Genomic DNA, 25426 nt, shown 5'->3' on the forward strand with positions numbered 1-25426 from the left:
GGCTCTTCACTGCACTCCTCTCGATCCTCCACAGCTTACCAACATGGAAGCCTCCGTATGTCAGGTGGGTATGACCGGCCATCCGTCGATCATACTAGCATCCGTTTATCTCTCACCGAACAAAACCTTTTTAGAGAGTGACTTACTCGCTCTCCTCTCCTTAGGTGACTCTGTCATTTTGGCTGGCGACTTCAACGCTAAGCACACCGACTGGTCCCGCTCCACTAACGCGCACGGACGACAACTTAACATACTTGTCAGACGACCCGACCTCAACTTTATCGTAGTTGCCCCAGACTCGCCGACTCGCTTCCCGATGTCGGATAGTTCGATCGACCGACCGGACATACTCGACATAGCGCTCCTCAAGAATATCACCCTTCAGGTGAACTCTGTGGAAGTGCTATCCGAGCTATATTCGGATCACAGACCTGTCAAACTACAGCTAGGCCCCGTAGGCCCCGCGATCCTCCCGACCCGTAAAGTCATCGACTTCAAGAAGCTCTCCGGGCTACTCGAAGCGAAGGACTCTGTGCACCTCTCTAAAATTCCTGACGTCGTAGAGACATTAGAGCAAGCCCAGGCAGCCTCACTGCACCTGACCAACCACGTTTGTGACGCTACGAGCGAATGCTCCCGCGAGATGCCGTGCGGATTTTACCGCATGGTACTCACGGAGGACGCGCGAGAGCTAATCACAAACAAGAATAGGGCCCATAGGGAGCATGACAAATATCCGACACGACAGAATCGGTTAGAACTCTGGAGAGCCCAGAGGAAGGTAGTGTCTATCATTACCGCACTCCGACACGGACAATGGGACAGGTTCTTGGGGGAGCTCTCGCCATCGCGTAGTGCGTTCTACAAACTGGCGAAGGCTCTCAAAATGACCCGCGCTCCCGCCCTCCCCCCGTTAGCACGGCCCGACCTTCCGCCCGCCTTTGAAGATATCGATAAGGCTGAATGCATGGCTGACTGCCTCGAATCCCAATGCTCTCCGAGCACCGTATCCATTGATAGGCCCCACGTCTTGCGAGTCGAAAGCGAACTCGCAACAATCCTCTCGACCCCTCCCGATGGTGAACCTCTCGCCCCGACGACCTGCGATGAAGTTCATACTATTATCAAGGGTTTCCACTCTAAGAAAGCCCCAGGCCCCGACGGCATTACCAATAAAACCCTAAAGTTACTCCCAGGACAAATTATCAACCTACTTGTGGTAATTTTTAATGTATTCTTGGCAAACTGCTACTTCCCCAACCAGTGGAAGGAAGCAACAGTCATAGGTATCCACAAGTCGGGCAAACCCCGCGACCTTCCCTCCAGTTATCGCCCTATAAGCCTCCTCAACACCTTAGCAAAGGTGTATGAGAGGGTAATATTACACAGACTGAAGGCAGTCGTAGAGGAGAAAAACCTCCTTAACGACGAGCAATTCGGCTTTCGAGCCAAGCACTCTTGCGTCCACCAAGCGCACCGCCTCACGGAGCACATACTGGCAGGATTCAATCGATACAGACACATGAGCCCCACTGGGGCCGTGTTCTTAGACATTGCCAAGGCCTTCGACAGGGTCTGGCACGCCGGCTTGTTGTACAAGCTGCACCATCTGGGCGTGCCAGCTAGTCTCGTTCGTTTGCTGCGAGCGTATCTCACCGATCGCACATTTCGCTATCGTCTAGACGGTACGCTCTCTTCCCCTAGACCCATACGAGCGGGAGTCCCTCAGGGCTCCGCGCTCTCCCCACTTCTATACGCGCTCTTCACGAGCGACATTCCCCGCGACCTACCGGCGACGGTCAAACTGGCCCAATTCGCCGACGATACCGCTCTCTTTGCGACCGATCCCAAAAAGAGCAACATTGCAAGTCGACTCCAAAAGGCGCTCCACCTGCTGGGCAAGTGGTTCCGCCTCTGGAGGATCGAGGTTAACCCCGAGAAGAGCGCAGCGGTGCTCTTCACGGGCAAACCGAGAGGCCGCTTCACGGTAAACCCCGCAGAGGTCACCCTCTACGGGCGTCCCATACCCTGGCAAGACAAGGCCAAATACCTGGGAGTAACGTTCGATCATAGAATGAGCTTCACCGCACACATTCGCAAGGCCCGCAACAAGGCTGCGTATGTGATGGGTCGTCTCTATCCGATGATTTGCCGCAAAAGCAAATTATCCCTCCGTCACAAGGTAACCTTGTATAAAACGTGCATACGTCCCATTATGACATACGCCAGCGTCGTATTCGCCCATCGCCCTCACAGCTCCTACAGGAGCTTTCAAGTCCTGCAGAACAAATTTATGCGTATGACCACGGACAGTCCGTGGTACATGCGCAACGTAGATCTCCACCGAGACCTCGATCTTCCCACCATAGCCCAGTACATGAAAACATTATCAAAGACCTACTTTGAAAATGCAGTCCGACACCCCAACCCCCTAGTGGTCGAGGCGTCCACTTATACCCCCGTCCCCGACGTCGAACCAAAGCGGCGACGTCCGAAGCATGTCCTTGACGACCCTGACGACAAAATAACTACCGACAACGTGTCCCAACCACACACACACACGCAACATTCACAGCGTCTTCGCCGGCGAAGACGAGGGCCCCGATTTCTGACGTCATCCGGACGTGGATCCTTACCACGGTCACGGGGGCGTTCGGACTAAACAATGATTAGTCCAAAAGTCCACCAACAGTCAGATTAACGTCGAACCGAGCCGAGGTCCGAGTCCTCGCAGGAGGCACCCTCGGGTCGACGTCTCCCATACTCCCCCCGATGTCGTCGAGCCCTGGGGCTCTTCTCATGGCGAGCTTTCGCGCTCGCCCCACTCCCCCCGGTGACGCCGTAGCAACCCCTTAGGAGGTTATCGGCAAGTGTCCTTCCGAAAAAGCAAAAAAAAAAAAAGCGAATTTTTCACTTAACAATTATTCATTGTAAAGTCAACATCTCCTGATGATGCTCCGGTTTCGGAGCGAAACGTGCGTAGAGGGTATATTGCCGAAGATCTGTTTGGTGTGGGGTATAAGGATTGAAGAAATTATAAATTACACCACACAGATTCTCCTGCTTTTCGCGGAGTATAGCAAATTAAGCTTAATTTTGATAATATAACACAATTTTGTAACTTTAAGACCTGTGAGTGACTGCTGTCTCGCCTGATACGAAGGTATGATAGAGCTAAATGTTCTAGCTACAAGATTTTCGCGAATAATCACGCAACGATTAACTAACATATGGAAATATACCGGGAATGTTCTCTGGCCAAAATTTAAGCTGGAGTTCGCTTAATTCGACAGAGAAAAATATGGATGGTGGCGTTGTCCACCAATCCGCACTGGGTCAGCGTGGTGGACTACGGCCTTTACGGTCCGGTAGTGATGAATTATGATAGAGATATGATGATGATGATGATCGTGTATTGGCGGATAAGTATAATTTTTGTTTGTAGCAGTAATATATATTCTTCATTATTGAATAGAATAAAACCTTTGCCTTTTTGGAGATGATTTCTGTTGAACCACGAGTATTAAGGAGTATTAAGTATCTAGAGACACCAGACTTTAGTTTTACTTTTTTTCTAAATTACATAGCTAAACATTAACTCGAGTTGTGAGTTGGTTATAACAAAAAAAAAACCTGGCTAAGTTTGTTTTGAGCTCTTCTTACAGTACACACCGTATAATAAATTTTGTAGCAAAGCGTTGTGGCAAACTTTGTCGTCTTGCGCAAAGGTTTCCTTACTGTTCCTTAGTTTATATAAAACGTAAGCTTATAGAAAAATCCTATTTCATACATTTCATATATCCTATAATAATAATAACATCTTCATTTCATTTCAAATATAAAATTTCATTTAATTTCTTTTCTATTATTACCCAGAAATTGGCGGTAATACTACCTGACTACGGACGAGCTCTGGCACAAAAACCTCTACTACTTTAGCAAAATTGTGCTAGTATAGTATTTAAATGCTTTGTTAAATTCTTAATTCAAATTCTTAAATGTTTTATTCATGTAGACCTTATCACAAGCATTTAAGAAGCGTTCATACATTTAACATGTAAACACTAATAATAAGTGAATGATGATAACTGCATTCGTTAACTTAAAACTAAAGCTACGAGGGTTCCTAACGCGCCCTGCTCTAAGGCGAGCTCACAACAAACTTGGCCAGGTTTTTTTTTGTTATCAACATCTCACAATCGAGTAAATGTAAAATTACGCGCTATATAGTTAGAGCAATTCATACCCAAGCTTTTTATCATACATGTAATCCTTAGTATTATAATAGGATTTTTCTATAAGCTTACGTTTTATATAAACTAAGGAACAGTAAGAAAGGCTTTGCGCAAGACAACAAAGTTTGCCACAACGCCCTGCCGCACAATTTATTATACGGTTTGTCTGTAAATATACATAAAGATAAACGCTCACGAGCCAGTCGTCATGTTCAAATGTGCTACTATAGTAGTGGAATGGTTACCATCCAAACCTGTGTGCATAATGACCCTAATACTCCTTGTTTTACAGAAGTAAATTCCGTGTCACCTATCTTTATTTCACATATTTCCGCTACATGTGCACTGGTTTTAGATATGTACGGAGGAATTTAAACTTTAAAATGAGCAGCATAAGATATATTTTAGTGCGACGCTTTAATGTTGGCATATTCTAAAAACATCTAAGTTCGCAAGGCGTGCAATCTAGTGCTGAAAAAAACTAAGTCTTTAAAAGCCTATTACAAATGTCCATTTAACACTTTGGCCGTAGGTCATAAATTTACAGCTAATGGTACATCGGAGTGTTAAATATTTTTATATCAGGTCTCAAAACTCAAAAAGTAAGCTATTACTTAAAGATTTTTAAGGGCCTTATCGTCTATATAATTTATTGATTATATAAATCTTAATATATATAAATCTCCTGTCACGATGTTTGTCCGCGATGGACTCCTAAACTACTTAACCGATTTTAAATTAAATTGGCACACCGTGAGCAGTCTGCTCCAACTTAAGAGATAGGATTGCTTAGAACTTTAATTATAGTCGCAATTTTATTTTATTGAAAATTATTTGTCTATAATTAATTGACAGTCACAATTATCTGTTAACTACAAAAGATTCTAACAGATGTCGATACTTTTCGACTGGATTGAGTAAGTAATCAATAGATGGCACTGCTATGGTAAACCGACTAACGACGTGTTATATAAGCTATAAGCTAGCTAGCTAGCTATCCCTACTATACTAATCCCAATATTATAATTGTCAATGTAAGTTTGTTTGTTACGATTTCACGCAAAAACTACTTAACCGATCCTCATGAAACTTTGTACACATATTCTTGGAAGTGTTAGAAGTAATATAGGATACTTTTTATCCCGACATTAATCTCGGTTCCTTTGGGAGAGGGGATGAAAGTGTTTAACGGTTTTACACCATAACTCCGACAAATTATAACCGATTTAAATAATTATTATGGTACTATAGAGGTTATAATATGTGTTTAATTTTACCTAAACTTTGTGTAGATCTGAATGTGGTTGCAGATAGAGGACAGAACTCCCCAGCGAACAGCAGCAAACCCCTCATTTAAGGCTTAGCGATGAAAACTTTTAATTTTTTTAGACTTAACTAAATTGAATGCATGATATAAAAAAAAAACAAAATCAAACGCAGACGAAGTCGCCGGCAACAGCTAGTTATATTATATGTTGACATTAAGTTTAATAAAGTAGCAGATAAACCTATAGATGTTTAATATATGTAATTGACATTAAAGAGATATTGAATTAAATATCGAGCCCCAGCGGCTTATTTCTGAGTATTTTAATTTAAAAGGACTCAACTCGTTTAAGTCTTCTATTTTAAATATATGACTGAGTCATATTAATACTCCTTGATTTAAACCTCTACGCTGTATTGTAGATTTGAGTCCTGTGGCATCCAGACGAGTTTTTTTTTAAAACTGAATAACTGAAAATCCATGCTATTTATATACACGGGGAAATCTGTCGAAAGTGAAATTTCATGTAAAGAAATCAACATGTATGTCTATATACCTGTATTGAAGGCAATTTGAGGAAATTGCTTGCAATCTGGAGACTCCTCCTGCAAGTTAGCTCACGCAAGTCATGCGAACTATATCGACCAAAGTTACTCGCACGAGCTACTGGTGCTAGTTGCACGAACATGCTACTTGCATGCTATTTGCATACGTTTCTTGGGCATTAATTTGCGTCTTAATGATTGCGACAGATTTCCGGTGAATGGGACCCTTTATGGTTATAGGTCTCATAAAAAGCTCAGAATCACTCAGCGGGCGATCGAGAGAACTATGCTCGGAGTATCTCTACGTGATCAGAAATTAGGAGATTTGTAGAAAATCAGATTTTTTATTAATATATTAGATAGCTCAACGAGTAGCGAAGCTGAAGTGGCAAAGGGCGGGGCACATATCACGGAGAACGGATATGTACGTTGGGGTCCTAAGGTGCTAGCATGGCATTCCCGCACTGGTAAGCGCAGCGTTGGTCAACCCCCAACGAGTTGGACAGACGACATCAGAGAGGCGCTGGACGCAAGCTGCACAAAATCGTTTGTAGGGAACAAATGACCTATGTCCAGTATCAGTTAAAGTGATGATTTGAATGAAGTAAGGAACTCATGTTTAACGCTTGTGTTCCATAGGTGGTTATGTCGTATAAAACTGCAGCCAGTTTGTTGCAGTAAGGCCACTGACGGTGCAGATCCTGAGCAAGAACCGGCAGCTGTCCGCAGACAGGAGCTACGAGGTGGAGTGCAAGACCACGGGCTCCAGGCCCGAAGCCCAAGTCACCTGGTGGAAAGGGATGAAACCTCTAAGAAAGAAGGCGAGGAATGTAAGCACTATAGACTAAGTCCGATGAATCATTTAATTAATAAATCTTGTCCCTTATCTGGACCCCCCCTGATGGGGGGCTATAAGTTTGACGTGTATATATATGTGCGTGTGTATCTGCCGTGGCATCGTAGCTCATGATTGGTTGAACCGATTTTGATTTGTTCTGTTCTTGTTTTACAAAGTCAAATAGTCGGGAGTGTTCTTAGCTATTTTGGATAAAAATCGGTCCAAGATGGCCGCCGCGACATAATGTTGGATTATTTGTTCCATTCATTGTTTTAATACTTAATCATGCAATAACATAAAAAAGAAACAAGTACATTAGCAAGTTTATTGCCTGGAGACATTTTCTACTAGCCTAAACTTCGACAAAGTAGATTGAAGATTTAATGACAAGGTAGATTGGTAGCAGCCAGCTTTGCCTTCATTTCCGGCAAGATAGAAAAATGATTGTAAATGTTGATGTCGGAAAAAAGCAACTACGGAGTTCCTTGCCGGCTCTTCCCGGTAGAATCTGCATTCCGAATCGGTGGTAGAGTCACTACAAACAGACTGACTTGACGTTTCAAAAGTGCTTATAAAGTAGGCTTACTTGAAATTAATGAATGTTCGTTAAATGCTCAGAGCTATATTGTTGTAGAGTCTATATCAAAAAACAACCTGGAACTTTTGTGTTATTTCGGACATAACATGGCAAAACAGTAAATACTTATATCAGTCAACTACTACATAATACGCTTGAAATATAAAAGTTTTTTCATTTCGGTAGTCTCTAGTTACAGAAGACTAACATTGTAGAGGCCAGTATAATAAATTTAGTTAGGAATCTGAATACTTTATTTGCTCTCTATGTTTGGGCTCCTTTATTTACCGACATCAGGGGCGACCTTCGGCCTTTTGTCCTTAATCATTATACGCAAAAAACCGAAATGTTCATCCATTCAAGATAAAAATATGTAAGTACTTATTCCATAAAACTAACAAGGCGGTAATGGCATATTGGAAAAGGCTTCAGTTTTCCTTTCGGGAGATCAAGTTTGAACCCCGGCTCGTACGTCTAACTTTTCAGAGTTCATCAATCATCATCATCAAATTAACCGATTGACGTCCATTGCTGGACATAGGCCTTTTTGTAGGGCGTTCCAAACTCCAAGATTCTGGGCCGTTTGTATCCAGCGGCAACCCGGGACTCGTTTGATGTCATCTGTCCACCTGGTTGGTCGAGCAACGCTGCGTTTACCGGCGCAGGGTTGCCACTCCAACACCTTGAAACCCCAACGTCCATTGGTTCTCCGAGCTATATGCCCCGCCCATTGCCACTTCAGCTACGCGACTCGTTGAGCTATGTCGGTAACTTTAGTTCTTTCTGATTTGATCACGTAGAGATACTCTCTTTTTATCGCTCGCTGAGTGACTCTGAACCTTCTTATAAGGCCAATAGTTAACGACCACGTCTCAGATCAGCAAGTCACTGGCAACACGCACTGTTTGAAGACTTTGGTCTTCAGGTACTGAAGGATTTTGCGCAATTAAATATCATATGCTTTAACGGTGAAGGAAAACATCGTAAGGAAACTTGCATGTTTAAGAATTCATAATGTTTTCAAGGACGTGTGAAGTCTACCAAACCGCACTGGGCCAGCGTGGTGGACTACGGCCAAAAAACTTCTCATTCTGAGAGGAGACGGGTACCTTGTAGGGAGCCGGTAATGGGTTGATGATAGTGGCGTGCACTTCATATATACACAAAAGCACTGCATACCTAAATTATTTTATATAAAAAATATTATTAGTATTGGAGGAGAATTTTTCAATTATGCCAAGCACCTGCTTAATGCATACCCTGGTAAGAAACCCAGTGCACGCCACTGTGTTTTTTACCAGGGAAGGTTTATTCCATTGTACAAAAATAGATGTTTTTTTATGAAACAGTTATTGAGGATATTTTTAGTCTTAAAAGATAAATTTATGTCTATATATCTCTCTATAATATTAGTATGTATAAATGAAAACCGTAGATCACTAATAAAATGTAAGCGCAAAAGATACTTTTGCACTGAAAACTTAACTCACTTCTCTGTGATCTTAAAATACATATTCAAGGAGATTCCACTCAAGGGGCTATATAAAAACGAACATTATTTGCCTATTAGTCTTCAAGTGGGATGTCACCCACACCTTATTAAATAAATAAAATTATTCTGGTTAATATGACAGGAGTTTGTCTTTTTATATTTTAGCATTGCTATATTATCTTCGTTAACTTATACTAACGAACCCGTATTGCTTTATAACTTTTTGGTTACAGTGTTACGATAGTTAGATTGCCCACATTAATTATAATCAGAGCTTTGAACTTAGTAAAAACCCTTAAGTCTCTTATAATATTAATAATCAGCTAAAAAACACAGTCTTTTACTGCTGCGCCTCCTCTGCATAAGAGAGAGAGAGAGAGCGAGAGCCTCGCTCTTCTAATGTGCATCGGCGGGTTATTAATATCTCTATTTGCAGCAAAATTGTAAAGAAGTTGGCCTAAGCCTCTCTCTGCTGGCATACAAGGCACGGGTCTGCCCTCAGAATGAAAATGATATTTTTTTAGGCTGTAGTACACCTCGCTGGCCGTGTGCGGTGTAGATTTTACACGCTTTTGAGAATATAAGAAGAAGAAGAAGAAGAAGAAACACTTTATTGCACGTATAACATACAGGAAAAGAAACAGTGAGGAGTATACAGTACACAATGTAGACATGCAAAGGCGGCCTTATTGCTGCAAGCAATCTCTTACAGGCAACCTTTGTAGATAGGACTTACAGCAAGAGAACATAATGGAGAATTCTCAGACAAGTTCTCTTACGATGTTTTCCTTCACCGTTAAAGCATGATATATTAGAAACGCATATAACTCCGGAAGCTTAGAGGTGCTTGCTGGGGTTTGAACTCGGTCCCCTTAAAAGGAAAGCTGAAGCCTGACCCACTAGTCTATCGCCGCCTTATTATGGAATTACGTAAGGTAATTTTGTCCCAGTCTGTTTGACACAAGGATTTGTTATATAATCTCATATCGTGTGACTACACTTTTGTTTAACTAGAAGCGGAGTTTTTTTTTAATACAGGTAAGAAGTGGCGTGTACTTCTATACAGCTATTATTTTTTTGTAACTCATATTGGAGCAAGATTTTATTTGGAAAATAAAATTTTCAGTTTTCATTTTTTTACAACCTCTTTGCTTTGTCCTATAATCAAATTACTGATTTCAAAGTGAGATTTATTTCCCCGAGAAAGTACCTCGTACTTGTCCGGTACGATACAGTAGTAGTTGAGCGTTGAAAAATGTACGCTTTCGTTTGGTGGGAATCGAGATTAACAATTTATTCTTACAAGGCAGGGTCTCAGTTAAGCGTGAAACATTTTGAGGTTTTTGAGATAAAGTAAGTATAGTAAGATTTGGCGCAGCGGGCAGCAACCCTGCTCTCTGAGGCCGTGGGTTCGATTCCCACAACTGGATAATGTTAGTGTAAAGAACATGAATGTCTATCAGTGGCTGTGTGTTTATATGTATATTATAAGTATTTATGCATATTATACATAAGAATATTCATCAGTCATCTTAGTACCCATATCACAAGCTACGTTTGCTTTGGGGCTCGACGGCAATGTGTGTATTGTCGTAGTTTATTTATTTATTGTAACTAGAGCTATATACTGACCTTCAATATTTTATCAAGTTACAATTTACTGTGTCGGGGGTTTTTTGAATTTTTGATTAAATTACTTGTATAAGTTTTGGTTCAGTAATATGAGTAAGAAACTCTTGCTGGTCAGGAAACCACAAGTCTCATATTTAACAGTATCCGGAGCGTATCGACGAGGAACGAGGCTCGAAGTAACGTTAACCTAGCTCCGCCGGTACACTATTCGCAAAATGCAGCGTAAATTATTGTGGAACACGACCTGCTATTGGTACAAGAGCTGGTGGAAAATAATTGGCTGGTATTATTGCTTTAAATTTTTATCAAACTTTAACTATTACTCTGCTTAAATGATCATAGTCCAAGTCTCTCTTGTATTTTATTTGTGCAAATACGTGAAATGTATGCTTTTTTTATTCAACTACAAGTTAGCCCTTGACAGCAATTACACATGCTGCTAAGTGATGATGCAGTATATCTAGATGGTAAGGGCCTAATCTGTTAGGGAAAAGCAGTTATATTAAAACCTAATAACTGCGGCACGTCTTTCTAGGGTGGTAACTAGCCACGGCCGAAGGCTCCAACCAGAGAAGACGAAGAAAGCAAGCAGTTATTTTTAACAATGCAATAAAACCACTTTTTTTTATTCAGTTCAAAGCTTTTTTATATATTTATAGCAGCCAAACAAGTTTGTGGATCACATGTTTAGTGCTCACAGCTGGCCATAAAAAACTGCAGCACCATAGGAGCGTTTGAGATTTGTTTATCCTTCCCCTGAATTACGCTGAAACTTTTATCAAGTGCGCGCTGAAATCTTCCAACCGCCTCTCCACCTACGTTATAATAGCTAAAGTTGTCATGTAATCAATATGAGCCCAGTATTTATACAGCATGTTATGCAAAGAGCAAGATACGCGTACACGCTTGCTGGCAACATTACTTGCACAACTCCGCACCGCAACTTGCCAAGACGCGTTTACATTGCGACAGGAAGTCAGTCGCTAACTAACTTTTAGGGTCTTAATAATAGGAACGGGCAGCAGCGTCCTGTGTGCTACTTCTACCATCACCAAGTTGTCTACCGAGGTGATTAGCGGCAAACCCTCCCATTCTGGTTTTAGTCCAGCAGTGGGCTATCGATGATGAATGAACTTGAACAGGTGCTGTCAGTTGAAGTGTTGCAAAGCACTGTGTATTTATTCCGACGCTATCCCGTAATGTACGTGTAAACTCTTAGATATCTTATAACTAGCTAAGCAAACTTAGCTAACGACAAGGCTGCTTGAAAGCAGGCCACTCCGCTCTCATCTCTCACAAAACAGAAAAATTCTAAAGATTGTTAAACTTTAAAATGATGTTGGGAAAGAGCGATCTGCTGAGTTTCTTGCCGGCTCTTCTCAGTGGAATCTGCCTTCCGAACCGGTGGTAGAGTCACTACAAACAGACTGACTTGACGTTTCAAAAGTGCTTATTAATTAGGCCTACTTGAAATAAATGATTTTTTTTTTTTGAATTTTTTTTTTGACTACAACACAAATAACGTTCCACTATTGGGCATAGGTCTTCTTTCTTATTCAGAGAGGGATTCAGAGCTTACGGCTGTAGGATGTTTCCTTATAACAAGAATGCCTCTAACAAAAATACACCAAGCGTGCCGGGTAGCGGCGATTGGCGCACGAAGTAATACAAATTCGCGTGACGTCTTTCGACCAGCACGTCACGTGCCCTCCGAGACACGGGGATAAACGCCATTAATTTCAAAACTCAGAGGACTACTCAGAAAAACCCAATGTCACGCATTATTTTATCTGACGTCAAAAGAGAATCGTGGACCTCATAATCCACAGTAAAATATCACTCGACCAGCGAGGCACTTAGGTAACAAATACTATAGTCACAAACTTTAGTATTCGTTAATACAAAATATCTAAAATTATATCAGATCGATAGTTAATTTTTTGTTGCAGCTTTATAAAATACTTAAAATCTTGCAACCAACGAGCAATACAAAGCTGGCGCACTGTAAACCGACCATAATTATCAAAGGTGGGAAACATACTAGAGTCAGCGAATATTTTCAGTGCATTATATACTTTACCACTCAGGCAATAAGAACCACAAAATTGTGTCTGATTTACGCGTGCCAAATTGTCGTGAGCTATATAATGTAGGTATCTGACATATGCATGAATTGCGCGAATGTGCCAAGTAATTCATTTTTATGGGCAACCCACAACGATTTCTCTTGGAGAACCTCCATATAGTACCTATATTAGGGTAATAGAATTTACTATGACTCAACGATAAAGTGAAATATACTACAGGCTGTCTTAGGGTGGCCAACGTGGCCTATTAATATATTATGAAACATCATTGGGTCCTTTCGTGCGCATATATATTCTACACAAATAAATAAAACTTAACTGTCTGTTTGAGACAACAATGTAACAGCTTTCTATATTCAATTCAAAGTCAATTTAAAAATTCATTAATTATTAGTAGTCCTAACATAAGCACCTTTAAAACGTCAAGTCTATCTGTTTGTATCGACTCTATAGAAGGTCGGAAAGGTATAGAAAGAATTCTATAGAGAAGAAGCCGACAAGAAACTCAGCAGTTGCTCTTTTCAAACAACATATTTTTACTATTATTATTCTGTATTGTTAGAAATAAAAGTAGAGCTGTGTTTTTTTATGCAATCTTGCCATTTAGGAATTCATCAATTATTTTGTGATTTTTCTAATAACTAGATAGTCGCAATTACACTACTTACCTATAAAATTCACGTACCATAACAATATTATTTATTTAATTGACAATCAACAGGTTACAATAACTCTTATAAAACTAAACAAAAAATGAAAAAGAAGAAAAAACGATTAAGAAGAGAGACAAGAGAGAATATTATAAATAGCTAACAAACCCTTAAACTTGTAAGATTTATATGACCTGCTTCTTAAAGAAAAGCAAATTCTTTACTGAAGTAGTGTTAAGGAACTCGGCTACAAAATTAATCATGTATAATATTTTTAAATTCAAAATATAAAATTCCAAATTAACTTATTTCAAGTAGAGGCCTACATGTATATAATATACGCACTTTTGAAAAGTAAAGTATGTCTGTTTGTTGTCACTCTACCACCGGTTCGGACGGCAGATTCTACCGAGAAGAAGCCGGCAAGAAACTCAGCAGTTGCTCTTTTCTAACATCAACTATTTAGATTATTTATAGTTTAGTTATTCTGATTATTTCTTCCCACAGTTCTCGGACACAAACTCAACGACCAGCATCCTGACCTTCGTCCCTGAAGCGGAAGACCACGACAGCAACCTGGTGTGCCGTGCAGAGAACCCAAGAGTAGCCAACTCCGCTATAGAGGACACTCTGAGGCTGAATGTACATTGTGAGTGCAATATTTTATGTAACTATGCAGCTGGCAAAGAGAATAATCGATCTATTTTGCAATGATTTTATTTTTAGTTAGTTAGCCATGCGATCTCACCTGTTGATAAGTGATGATGCAGTCTAAGATGTAAGCAAGCTAACCTGTATAGTATGGCAGTTATACCCTAATCGGTTTGTACGCGACATCGCACCGGAACACTAAATCGCTAAGCAGCGCTTCTTTGTCGGTAGGGTAACTAGACCAGACCAGACCAAAGAAAATTCAGAAATTATAAATTTGCAAATTGCCCCTGTCGGGGATCAAACCCGAGACCCTCCTACTTAAATTCGGCGCTCACTGTTGCGCCAGTGAGGTCGAAAAAACCGTCGTCGTATTTTGTTTGAGTGTTTTGTTTTGTGTAGCAATAATAAAGATACTAAGCCAATGCCCTTATAAGGAGTAGTAGTTAAGCCTCGTGTGTAACTACAAATTTGAAATTCGAATTCAAACATTCTTTATTCATATAGGCCTATCACAGGCACTCATAAAGCTTTCATATATATATGTTTACATAATTGTAAGGGGATGGTGATAACTTCGTTCGACAACTTAAACCTAAAGCTAGGAGGGTTCAAAACGCGCCTTGGTCTAAGAAAAGACCACAATAAACTAAGCCGTGTAATTTTTTTTGTTATCACCATCTCACTGTCAATTAATATTTAGTTATGAATTTATAGCAATTCACACCCAAGCTATTTTATCGTTTAAGTAATCCTTAATATTATAATAGGAATTTTCGTGTTGAGAGAAATCTCAAATATTTCATTCGGTAATTTGTTATAAAATAATATACAATAATATGCAAAACCTAGTAAACTGCAGATTTATTTTTACTTCTTATATCCATATTGTTACAGGACATTTTCTTTTTAAATTGTGTTATAAGTTTACGTACATAAATTAAATTTTCAAATATGTCTATGCGCCGTTATTATTTTAACTACAGGCACATGAGGTAACCGGTATCGTTAAACTTACTCTTAAACTGGAACACAGAACTGCAAGATTGCTGCCTAGCGGCAAAAATAAGCAAGGTGTTGGTACTTCCCCGGACTTGCTCTATCACAAAAAACTCTACTTCTTATTTAGTAGTGCAAGCATTGACTAGCATTCCCTGTAGATGCCTCGTTGATCTAGTTCACCACTAAATGTTCAACTGCAGAGCACGAGGTCTTGGGTACTATCCCCAGTTCGAGCTAATAGATATTATTGGATATTATTGGATATTATTGGATTGGATTCTCTGCCGTGCCTCAGAGATCACCTTAAGCCTACGCCTCATCTCTTTCGGACTCGTGACTGTGAGAATGGTCGAATTGAGAGTGCACCGTTTGCTCACACATAATATGTGCAATATAAAGTTGCTCGCATAATATTATTATTTAGTCTTAATCGTTTTCTTTGTTTCTTTACGTCTTGTTCACATTTTTATATTATTAACTCTCTTACATAATTTATTTATACAAAGTACCTTATTATTTTCATGTTAAATCCTAGACCGTACCTATATTAAAATCTTATATTTATGTAATCTTTGTGGCCGAAGATGTTAGTGAAACTATTTTATATATTTTTATTGCTACGCTGTTGATTACGAATAAATAAATTAAATAAAAAGAATCTATATATAATATATATAAAAGGCAAAAGTGACTGACTGACTGATCCATTAACGCACAGCTCTAACCACTTGAAGGATCGGGCTGAAATTTTGCACACAGATACAACGTAGCCTTTCGCTAAGACATATTTTTTTTAAAATTCTCACCCTAAGAGGGTTAAATGGGGGATGAAAGTTATGTATAAAATTATTATACATAACTTTCATCCCCCATTTAACCTTTGATTGTAGGTTTTTGATTAAAAATAAAGAAATATGTGTTTCACAAATTTTAAAAATTCCAAACACAAAAAAGATTTTTTAAGTAATTTACGTTTTTATTTTCCTGTTAGAAGCAATACTTTTTTTAAAACCTTCTAGTTAAAATTTACCAAATCAAAAATTTAACTTAACGTGAGCGAAGCCGAATGCTAGTAAAAAATTAAAAACAAAGTAAAAGGAAAATCGAAAACAGAGTGACCACCGTGACCGGGATTTATCAAGTTAACGATGTACTGTTCCGTGTAAAAAAGGATAGTACTATTCAATAAAATTGCCATCTAACGATTTTGGATTTATTGATTGCTCTGTCTAGTTCGCTTCGTCGTAGGTACCTTTGTGTAACTCCCCTTACTCTTACTTGTGGTAATATCCATCTGAAGTCTAAATAAACTGTTTATATACTTACACATAGAAATTGCCAAACTGAATAGAATTTCGTTACTGTCCATAAAATCCAGCCTAACCTTAAACTTATAAATAAGAAAGCGAGTATCCCAAGTTGACACATAAAAGACGCGATCATCCGCACCCTCACATAACCATACAAATCCAATCGCTCCGATAGCGAAGGGCTGACGTATGATAACTGCGACTGAAAGATTCTGCGTTCAATATGTGTGCCCTGAAACCAATAGTTACGACTGAAGTTTGATATATTTTAGTTCAGTTGATAAAACGGAATATTTTATTAATCTCGAGACTCAAAGATTCAGAGTGGACATCAAACAGTTTCGCTTGCATAGGAATAATTTAACAGGGATTTTTTTCATAGGCATTCTATATAATATTTAAAGTCATATAAAGAATGTTTGATGGTTCGTATAGCAATGGATTAATGTAATTCCTTCCGGCTCCGCTTTTCGTTTAGTGACGTTTCAATAGTGCTTATATTAGGCCTACTTGAAATAAATTAATTTTAAATTTGAATTTGAAAGAGAAAAGAAAATATTTTTTTTAAATATGGTTCTTAGAACACACAAATGCAAGAATAAAGTCACATTATATACATACATGTTGGGTAGGAGCTAAACTTAATTTTCGGACGGCCGAGTTCGAATCTCAGCACGCACCTCTAACTTTTCTAAGTTACGTGCATTTTAAGTAATTAAAATATCACTTGCTTCAACGGTGAAGGAAAGCATCGTGAGGAAACCTGCTTGCCTGAGAGTTCTACATAATATTCTCAAAGGTGTGTGGAGTCCGTAAAATATCAACGTTTAGTTTATACTGCGCCTAAAGCCGCAAAAAGCTGTCCTTTCTAGATAACGGACAATTAGGTGTCAAATTACTCCGCCATTAAGCCGGTGAGATAGCAAACGTCACGTCCTCCCGACGCTGTATCAATTATTTAGGATTACACCCCTTGAGCTGGCATGATGGACCCACCCCGGGAATTCACACTATTTGTAAATATTAATTATTATTCCCAGCTGAATTTGTTGAGGGCACTTCTTAGACCACCAAATCGCAAGCCTGTAAACATGGTACAAGGCCGCCCTGCAGTGGCGTGAACTTCATACATGCACAAAAGCACTGCCTACCCTAAAATTGATATATAGATCGTATAGGAGGAGTTTTTTGCCATTTTATGCAATTTGTAAGTCCATTGTCTGCTGTATGCATACCTTGGTAAGAAACCCAGTGCAGTCCACTGCCGCCCTGTGTTCATCACCCTGAAGCATAGGTTAGGCTTAGCGCCCGTTAAGCCTCAAGCCTTATACCGGCAACACTGCCTCTCAGACCAGAACACAGCATTGTTGCTTAGCGGAAGAGTTACACTAGGCTGTAGTACTTCCCCGGGCGAGGTCGGTCTTAAATAGTTGAATGAATGAATGAATACACTTTTATTGTACACCACAGAGAAAATTTACAGAGATACAAATACAACAGCACAATAAGGTAGAACGTACAATTTGGCGACCTTATCGCTAAATAGCGATCTCTTCCAGGCAACCAAAAGCATACAAGAAAATGCTATAAAAAATTAGTAGGTGGTACAACAAACATTAGTAAATTGACATAAAATAAACATAAAACATAGTACATATTAAACATAACATATTAAAGATATGTACAAAAATATAAAATATTTTCCATACATATATACAAACATATAAACATACAAATACTCTACTATAAATACATAATTAAAAAATAAATAAAAAAAATAAAATAAAATAAAAGAACCCTCAAAAACACGTAGAATACGAAATAAACAAAAATGAATACAGTGATCATTCCCATCAATGCCCGGCTGATACAGAGTTTTTTTAGTAGTAGTAGTAGTTTTTTTAGTTTTTATAGAAGTTTTTTTAGTAGTCGTTCTAATACTAATAAAAAAAAAAATTTACTTTGCAAAAACTCTGCCATAACTCATATATGAGTGAAGTGCTGATATTAAAAGGGTGTGATTTTTGCGTAAGGCTCAAATTTTGAATGGCTTTTTCTGTCAAATATCTCATCCTCAGACATGATAATAATGGAATGTGTCAACCGCCCATGTCTCATGCCCTCTAATAATCGTTACATTACATGGCTACAGACTAAATTTGCCACAATGGTTGGGTACAACCTTTAAATTCCTCTTTCTATGAGAGGAGCCTGTGCCCAGAGGTAGGCATTGGATCGATGTGTAAGCATAAACTTATTTATTTATTTTTCTTTAATTGGAAAACCATCTGTTCTAGATTCTAAATAGTTAACAAATTGGTTGACTTAAAACTAATAACAGGTTTCCACAGATAAGTCTGATATAAACAATGGTACCTGATAGAACCCAGCAGCAAACTATAACTAAGTATTAAGTTTACCTAGCATGTAACAGTTTGTCTTATAAGTTACACTGTTCATTTTACCATAAAATAAGTCAATTTCGGGGTTATTGTAAACAAAATTAAGAAGGCGAAAGACACGGATTACAAAGTAATTAAATCTATTCTTAGTTTTAGTTAAGGGTACGTGCAGAATCTTTTTATGCCTAGGCAATCGTGAGGGTACAATCAAATCTAACTTAGTAAGTAATTCCGGACTATCTATTGACCTAGACTATCTATCTAACAATGTTAAGTAAGAGACAAACATCGGCAATGTTTCTACGTGTATGAAGGGGTACAAGGTGTAAATCCGAACATGATATTTCGTAGGAAGTTTTAGGAAGGTGAAATTTGTGCTTAAGGAATCCGATAAATTTCTTTTGAATACTTTCTATTTTATTAATATAAATGTGAACGCAGGATTCCATATTTGGCAAGCATACTCTAGTTGACTACGGACCAATGAACAGTAGAGGATTTTTATGGTTTTCATTTTTTTGAATGGTTTACTAACTTATGTATACCATCATCGTCAGCTAGCCGTCCTCCATCCATATACAGATGCTATATTAAAAATCTCGTCGGTTTCGATCAAACCCCCATTAATCAACATAACGACAGGGTAAGCGGCCGACTTTCGACCTACTGGCACCAAATGACAAAATGATTTGCTCTGTCTAGTGAGGTTGCGAGCTTTTAACCGATTAAGCCAAAGATAATGAAAATATGCCTCGTTTTTTTTTTTTTTTAAACTATTAGTACAACACTTCACAGTTAGGAATATTAAGGACGAATAGAGAAACAAAAAGCCTGGAGCAGAATACAAAAGGCGGCCTTATCGCCTAGAAGCGATCTTTGCCAGGCGACCTTAGGATTAGGAGTCGATGTTTGGCAAGGTTAAAGAAAATTTAACATAATATATTATGAAAATTAAGCTTAATTTGCTATAGTCCGCGAAAAGCAGGAGAATCTGTATGGTATAATTTATAATTTCTTCAGTTCTTATACTCCACACCAAACAGATCTTCGGCAATGTACCCTCTACGCACGTTTCGCTCCGAAACCGTTTTAACAATTATTCATTGTAAAGTCAACATCTCCTGAGGATGCTCCGGTTTCGGAGCGAAAAGCTCTTTGTCGGTAGACCCTTAAGTAGGTGGACATAGCTGGACACTTAAGGCACGGGACCGTTGAGTGTGGAGATCCTCATAAAGAATTTGTGCTTAACATTAGACGCAGGCCTAAATTATGATAATAATTATTTAACATTTTGATTTTTAATGACATGACATTTCGTCATTTTCATCAGAGAAACAGTGCTGCCGTGTCTGGAAAATCACAAAATATGCCTCTGTCAATAACACTCACTCTTGTGACAAAAAAATTACTCTTTCCTTCCAACTAAAATTATATTCTTTACTGCGATTTTCTGCAGCTAAAATCTTTGGAGCCTTGGAGGCTATCATATTTAACATGTACGAGAGTTTAAACATTAGCTGTTTACGAGTTTGTACTGTTATTATATTATTATTTGCTTATTGGATGGCTACGAAAAGCTATTATCGGAATTATGCTCAGGTAGTGGCCAATATCCTATTTAAACGATGGTAAAAACCTCGTTGGCTTCGATCATTAATCAACATTGCTCCAGGGTGTAGCATCCGTGATTTGGCCTACTAGTACCAAACGATCAAGTAATATTTCTACCTTTTACGACCAGCAATCGTCAAGTTAATAGGGTATATGCCCATTAATAAGGTGGTTTGATGATTATCCTCATAATTAGGCTCAGAGTCACTCAGCGAACGATGGAAAGTGCTATGTTACTGCGTGATCAAATCAGAAATGAGGAAATCCTTAAAAGAACTATAGTTACCGACATAGCTCGGAGAACCGACGGACGTTGGGGTTCCAAGGTGTTAGAGTGGCAAGCCCGCAACGGTAAACGCAGCTTTGATCGACCCCCAACCACGTAGACAGACGACATCAAACGAGTCGCGGAGAGCCGCTGGATATAAGCGGCCCAGAATCGTGGAGTTTGAAACGCACTACAAATGACCTATGTCCAGCAGTGGACATCAATCGGTTGATTTGATGATGATGTGAAAATAGCAGGATACATATAGACAAGCGCATATCCTGAATCAAAGGCTTAACGTGCTCTCTGAGGCACGAGGGTTAACGCCGCATATTCCTAACTTCAGGCTGGTATTAAGAATTCCTTAACAGACAGAACACAAAGGTGAACAATAATTTTTGGACCGACCTGGGATTCAAACTGAGAACTGAGAACTGCCTCGTTGGTAACGAGGCAGTTCCATAATATGTTCCAAATAAAAAGGAGCTCACTGAAATTATTCTTCACAAAATCTATTTTCGAGTCATTCTTTATTATTAATTTCATGAATATGACGTCAAGAGACTCACGTTACAGTTTGATATCAGTAATTGTATGATAAATAATGTATTTTCTGCTCGCCGAAGGCGTCTCTTATCTGATCTCCATTAATAAATACGAGTAGGTATAACGACATCGGACTCGGGCTTTATCCTGCTCGACTTAACGGTGAAGTAATTTTATGCCAACCGATATAATTTTATCACTTAGGTGTAACCAAATTAGCACCGATACCTTTGTAGCCACGTATCTTTTATCACGCTGTCCAAGCACTCACAGCGTGCGGTAAAAATAATTTGTGATAAATGAAAAAGTACATTCGATTTGCTTAATCGACGGTGATTCGTAGCGATCCTTATAGCATAGCTCCACTCTCCAGGAGAATTGTGAAATACAGGATGGTTAATGTACTGTTTTTTCGCAGATGTCCCGATGGCTACCTTGAAGATGGGTTCAAACCTGAACCCAAATCATATAAAGGAAGGTGACGACGTATACTTTGAATGCAGCGTGCAAGCAAACCCGAGGGCAAGCAGACTGGCTTGGTATAAAGAAGTAAGTTAAGTTAGAATAAGAGAAACATACTTTGTGAAAATTGTTAAGAAACAACTATAATTCAGAACACTTTATAAATATAAACGTCGGATTTGATTCTATACCCCATATTAATTTGAAGCTAGCGTTTTATATGGCTAGCATGGAACCCGAGGGCACAGTGTAACCTTAAATTTTGCTTACTAAAGTTCTCCACAAGATGGTAACATTTTAACCATTCTTAAAAATTGGTCTGTTAGATGCAAAAATATTTTTATTTATCTTACCGCGAATTTAACAGAATCATAAATCCGTATTGTGTAAAGAACGTTAAGATATGATTGATGTGAAAAAAGCGCTTTGAAGCTATCGGCTTTTTTCCAAGCGATTTGATATTACTTTAGACGGATGGTATACAAAATGAAAAATATTTGTTGATAACTTTAGCTGATTTATTCAACAAGTTGGCTTTCATTTCTTCTATGTACATCACACAAAACCATAACATAGGTACTAAACCTATATATACTAATATTTTTGATCATTAATATAATTAATGACAGGCTAGGGTTTATAACATAATACTAATCTTATATCTTTACACGAGCAATTCTTGTATATATATAATGGGAATCTCGGAATCAGCTCCAACGATTTTCATGAAATTTTGTATACAGGGGGTTTCGGGGGCGATAAATCGATCTAGCTAGGATTCATTTTTGTAAAATGTCCTTTTATTCGTGTTTTCCGGTAATAACCGATTTCGTGCAACGAAGTTGCACGGGTCAGCTATTATATATAACTGTGAAAGTTATTATATATTTGTTTGTATACTATGTTCAACTAAAGCATTGCATCGATCTTGACGAAATCTGACAGAATTATACCTTCCATTCTGGAGACGGACATCGCATATTTTGCGTTTTTGCGGGATATTTAGAAAACAGAAGCTATAAAGATACCTAAGACAGTACCTAAGAGGTGAGGTTTGTATCGTCTGAGTCTGGCACCAGACTGACGTGTAACCACCAACACAATGTCGTAAACAACATAATTTGAATCATTTCTTGAAAACTTTTCATTAATTAAATAAGATTTTTTGTGCATATTTATAAAAGTCCTTATCAGATAATTAAATTTGTTGGTACATATTAAGTTTAAGTTATCAAAGATTTAATTATTTACCCACTTTAAAAAAATACTGTAACACTAGTTTTGAATAAAACCAACCCTTCCCCAGACAATAGAAATCCAACACAACGCAAGTTTTGGTGTTATACTAAGCGACCAGAGCCTGGTGCTGCAGAGTGTGAACAGGACGGCGTCCGGGGACTATAGCTGTCTCGCTCACAACAGCGAGGGCAGCGCGTCCAGTAACTCCGTGTCATTACAAGTTCGATGTGAGTTGGACGTTGTTTGATTGTTTTCCAATGGACAGTGTGATGATACTCGTAAGACGAGATAAAGTTTCTTTAACTAAGGTTTAAAACTACATACATATTTAGTTGACTGCAATCTTACCTGGTGGTAAGTTATGATGGAGTTTAAGACTGTGTAGACCCAAACCCCTAATCTGTTTTTACGCGACATCTTGCAGGAACGCTATATCGCTTAGCACGTCTTTGTCGGTACGGTGTTGACCAGCCGTTCCCCGGACGTCTACTCAAACCAATATTGCTGGATATGGACATGCCGTAGTGGTTTTTAGTTCGGGTAAACTAGTCTTACATAACCTCTATCCTGCCCAAAAGGACAGAGGTAGTCATAAAGTTTTTCCACAACGACTAAAAAAAAGGATGGTAACCAGCCCTGGCCATCACATCTATACAGACCAGTGAAAATTCGGAATTTCCCTGTCGGGAATCAAACCCAGGACCTCCAATTTAAAACCACAGTGCTTATCGCTGGGCCAGGGAGGTCGTCCTATTAAGGGAAAATATGGGAATGATAATTTCTGGATTTACTCTGGTCTAGATTGCTGCCAATTCACTAACTTTCAACGGTTACCAAGCAGCTGCCACCTGTTATTACCATACAAAATATGCAATAAATTGACAACTGTCGTGCATGTTCTATTAAGACGACGAGTTGGCATTTTGTTGGACTACAGACGAAGATGTACCGCAAAGCAATTTATCGTTCTGACCAGATGCCGCTTAGATACCGATTAGGGGAATGTGTTTAATATAATCCTTAGACTAGAACTAAGTATGGCAGTAAAACAATACAGGTGGAGGGAGCACTACTATACAATAGTATATCTTTAAATAATTTAATAAGCTGAGAAAGCATTGTTTATTATTAACATAATTTATAAACGCGCGACCTTTTACTTCATTTTACTACTAAAAGCTGTTATTAGTTTAAGCTGCTAGTTTTGCATCACACTAACTAGATAATATATTACCACTTCTTTATGTCAATTTTAATTTCTCATTAAGTGAAAACCGTTTCTTTTCAGAATAAATGTCTTTAAACTTAATTGCTAACATCTAGGACTGCATTACTTACACCAGATGAGATTGGAATAAATGACTCACTTGTTTTGGAATAAAAAAAAAACTTGATAAGTAAATATAGAATGATCAACTGCCTACCTGGACTGGGTCTACTGTAACTGTATATCTCAGTGGTCACTCAATAACATCATAGTGTTAAATAAAAATAAAATAAAATTAATTAATTTAAAATATTATGTGCAACAAACTGTAAAAAAAAGTTTGTTTGCAGCGTTGCATGCTTTTCAACTAGATAATTAATAGCAAAAAACTTACCGTGACCGAGCGGAAGGAAAAGTAAACAAAACTTCCTCATGCACTTAATTCCATACAGCTTTGACTAATGTGGGTACTAATGGAAATTTTATTTATTAGGCGTTACTTTGTTGTACGAGGATCTGTTTGGTGTGGAGTATACGGATTGAAATAATTATAAATTACACCATATAGATTCTCCTGCTGTTCGCGGAGTATAGCAAATTAAGCTTAATTTTCATAATATATTAAGTGTTACAAAACGTTTATTCATTAGCACTTTTTGGGATTGATCGATCACTGAGACAAAACTGTTATAGCAGACTCTTGACCCTGGAGTCCTGAAAACTAACATTAGAGAAGACTTTCCGCAGTAGCAGAGCTTTTTGGAACGAAGCTTAAGGAAGTACTACTAAGTAGCATTACTGCACATGAGGCTCAAGACATATGCCTCGGTTAGGGGACAAAGGGTGGCACTATGTAAACTGTGATGCTGGCTTGCCCTGTTAAGTGCTACCCTAATTACAGGCGATGGCTAAAGCCCCCATGGTGGTAAGCGAAAACCATCATGGTGGATGGGGAATATTTGCCTGGTCTGTCAATTAAACTATATAAAAGTCCGTGAGTTTCTTGACGAATTCTTCCCTCTATGATTCAAACTTGTGACTGTTAAATGATACTCGTGAAGCCGGATTAAGTTTCTTTGTCTAGAGCAGTTACAATTTTACTTCAAGGATATTGTTTTACAAATATATTCTTCATGGTTAACTTTTTATCTAGAGTTCTGGTCGATTAACAAGGGAACGCTAAGTAGGTGAGAAATACACATACTGTTTGCTTCAACGAAGATTGCGAAATATCATAAATCAAAGTTTTTATAATTGATATCGGTCTAACTTTTTCTTAACATCATCTTTTTTTTCAGATGTACTCTTTCGTATTATGTATAGTGTATTTTAATTAAATTTAATTTCACTCCACCAGAATAAATATCTGCACCATCAAGGTTTTTCTGTTTGCAATTTTTTCATT

The 25426-nt window shown here is 38.6% G+C and overlaps 1 protein-coding gene across 1 annotated transcript in view; it reads left to right on the top strand.

The window, feature by feature from the left end:
* LOC120632379 (neural cell adhesion molecule 2-like) overlaps positions 1-25426 on the top strand; it is a 157171-nt gene that overhangs the window by 112598 nt on the left and 19147 nt on the right. Inside the window, exons 6-9 of the mRNA XM_039902238.1 lie at positions 6726-6877; positions 13831-13972; positions 21532-21662; positions 22882-23041. Coding sequence (XP_039758172.1) covers positions 6726-6877; positions 13831-13972; positions 21532-21662; positions 22882-23041 — 585 coding nt within the window. The remainder of the gene's footprint in view (positions 1-6725; positions 6878-13830; positions 13973-21531; positions 21663-22881; positions 23042-25426) is intronic.

Source organism: Pararge aegeria, chromosome 19 (genome assembly GCF_905163445.1).
Source record: "Pararge aegeria chromosome 19, ilParAegt1.1, whole genome shotgun sequence".
NCBI lineage: Eukaryota > Metazoa > Arthropoda > Insecta > Lepidoptera > Nymphalidae > Pararge > Pararge aegeria.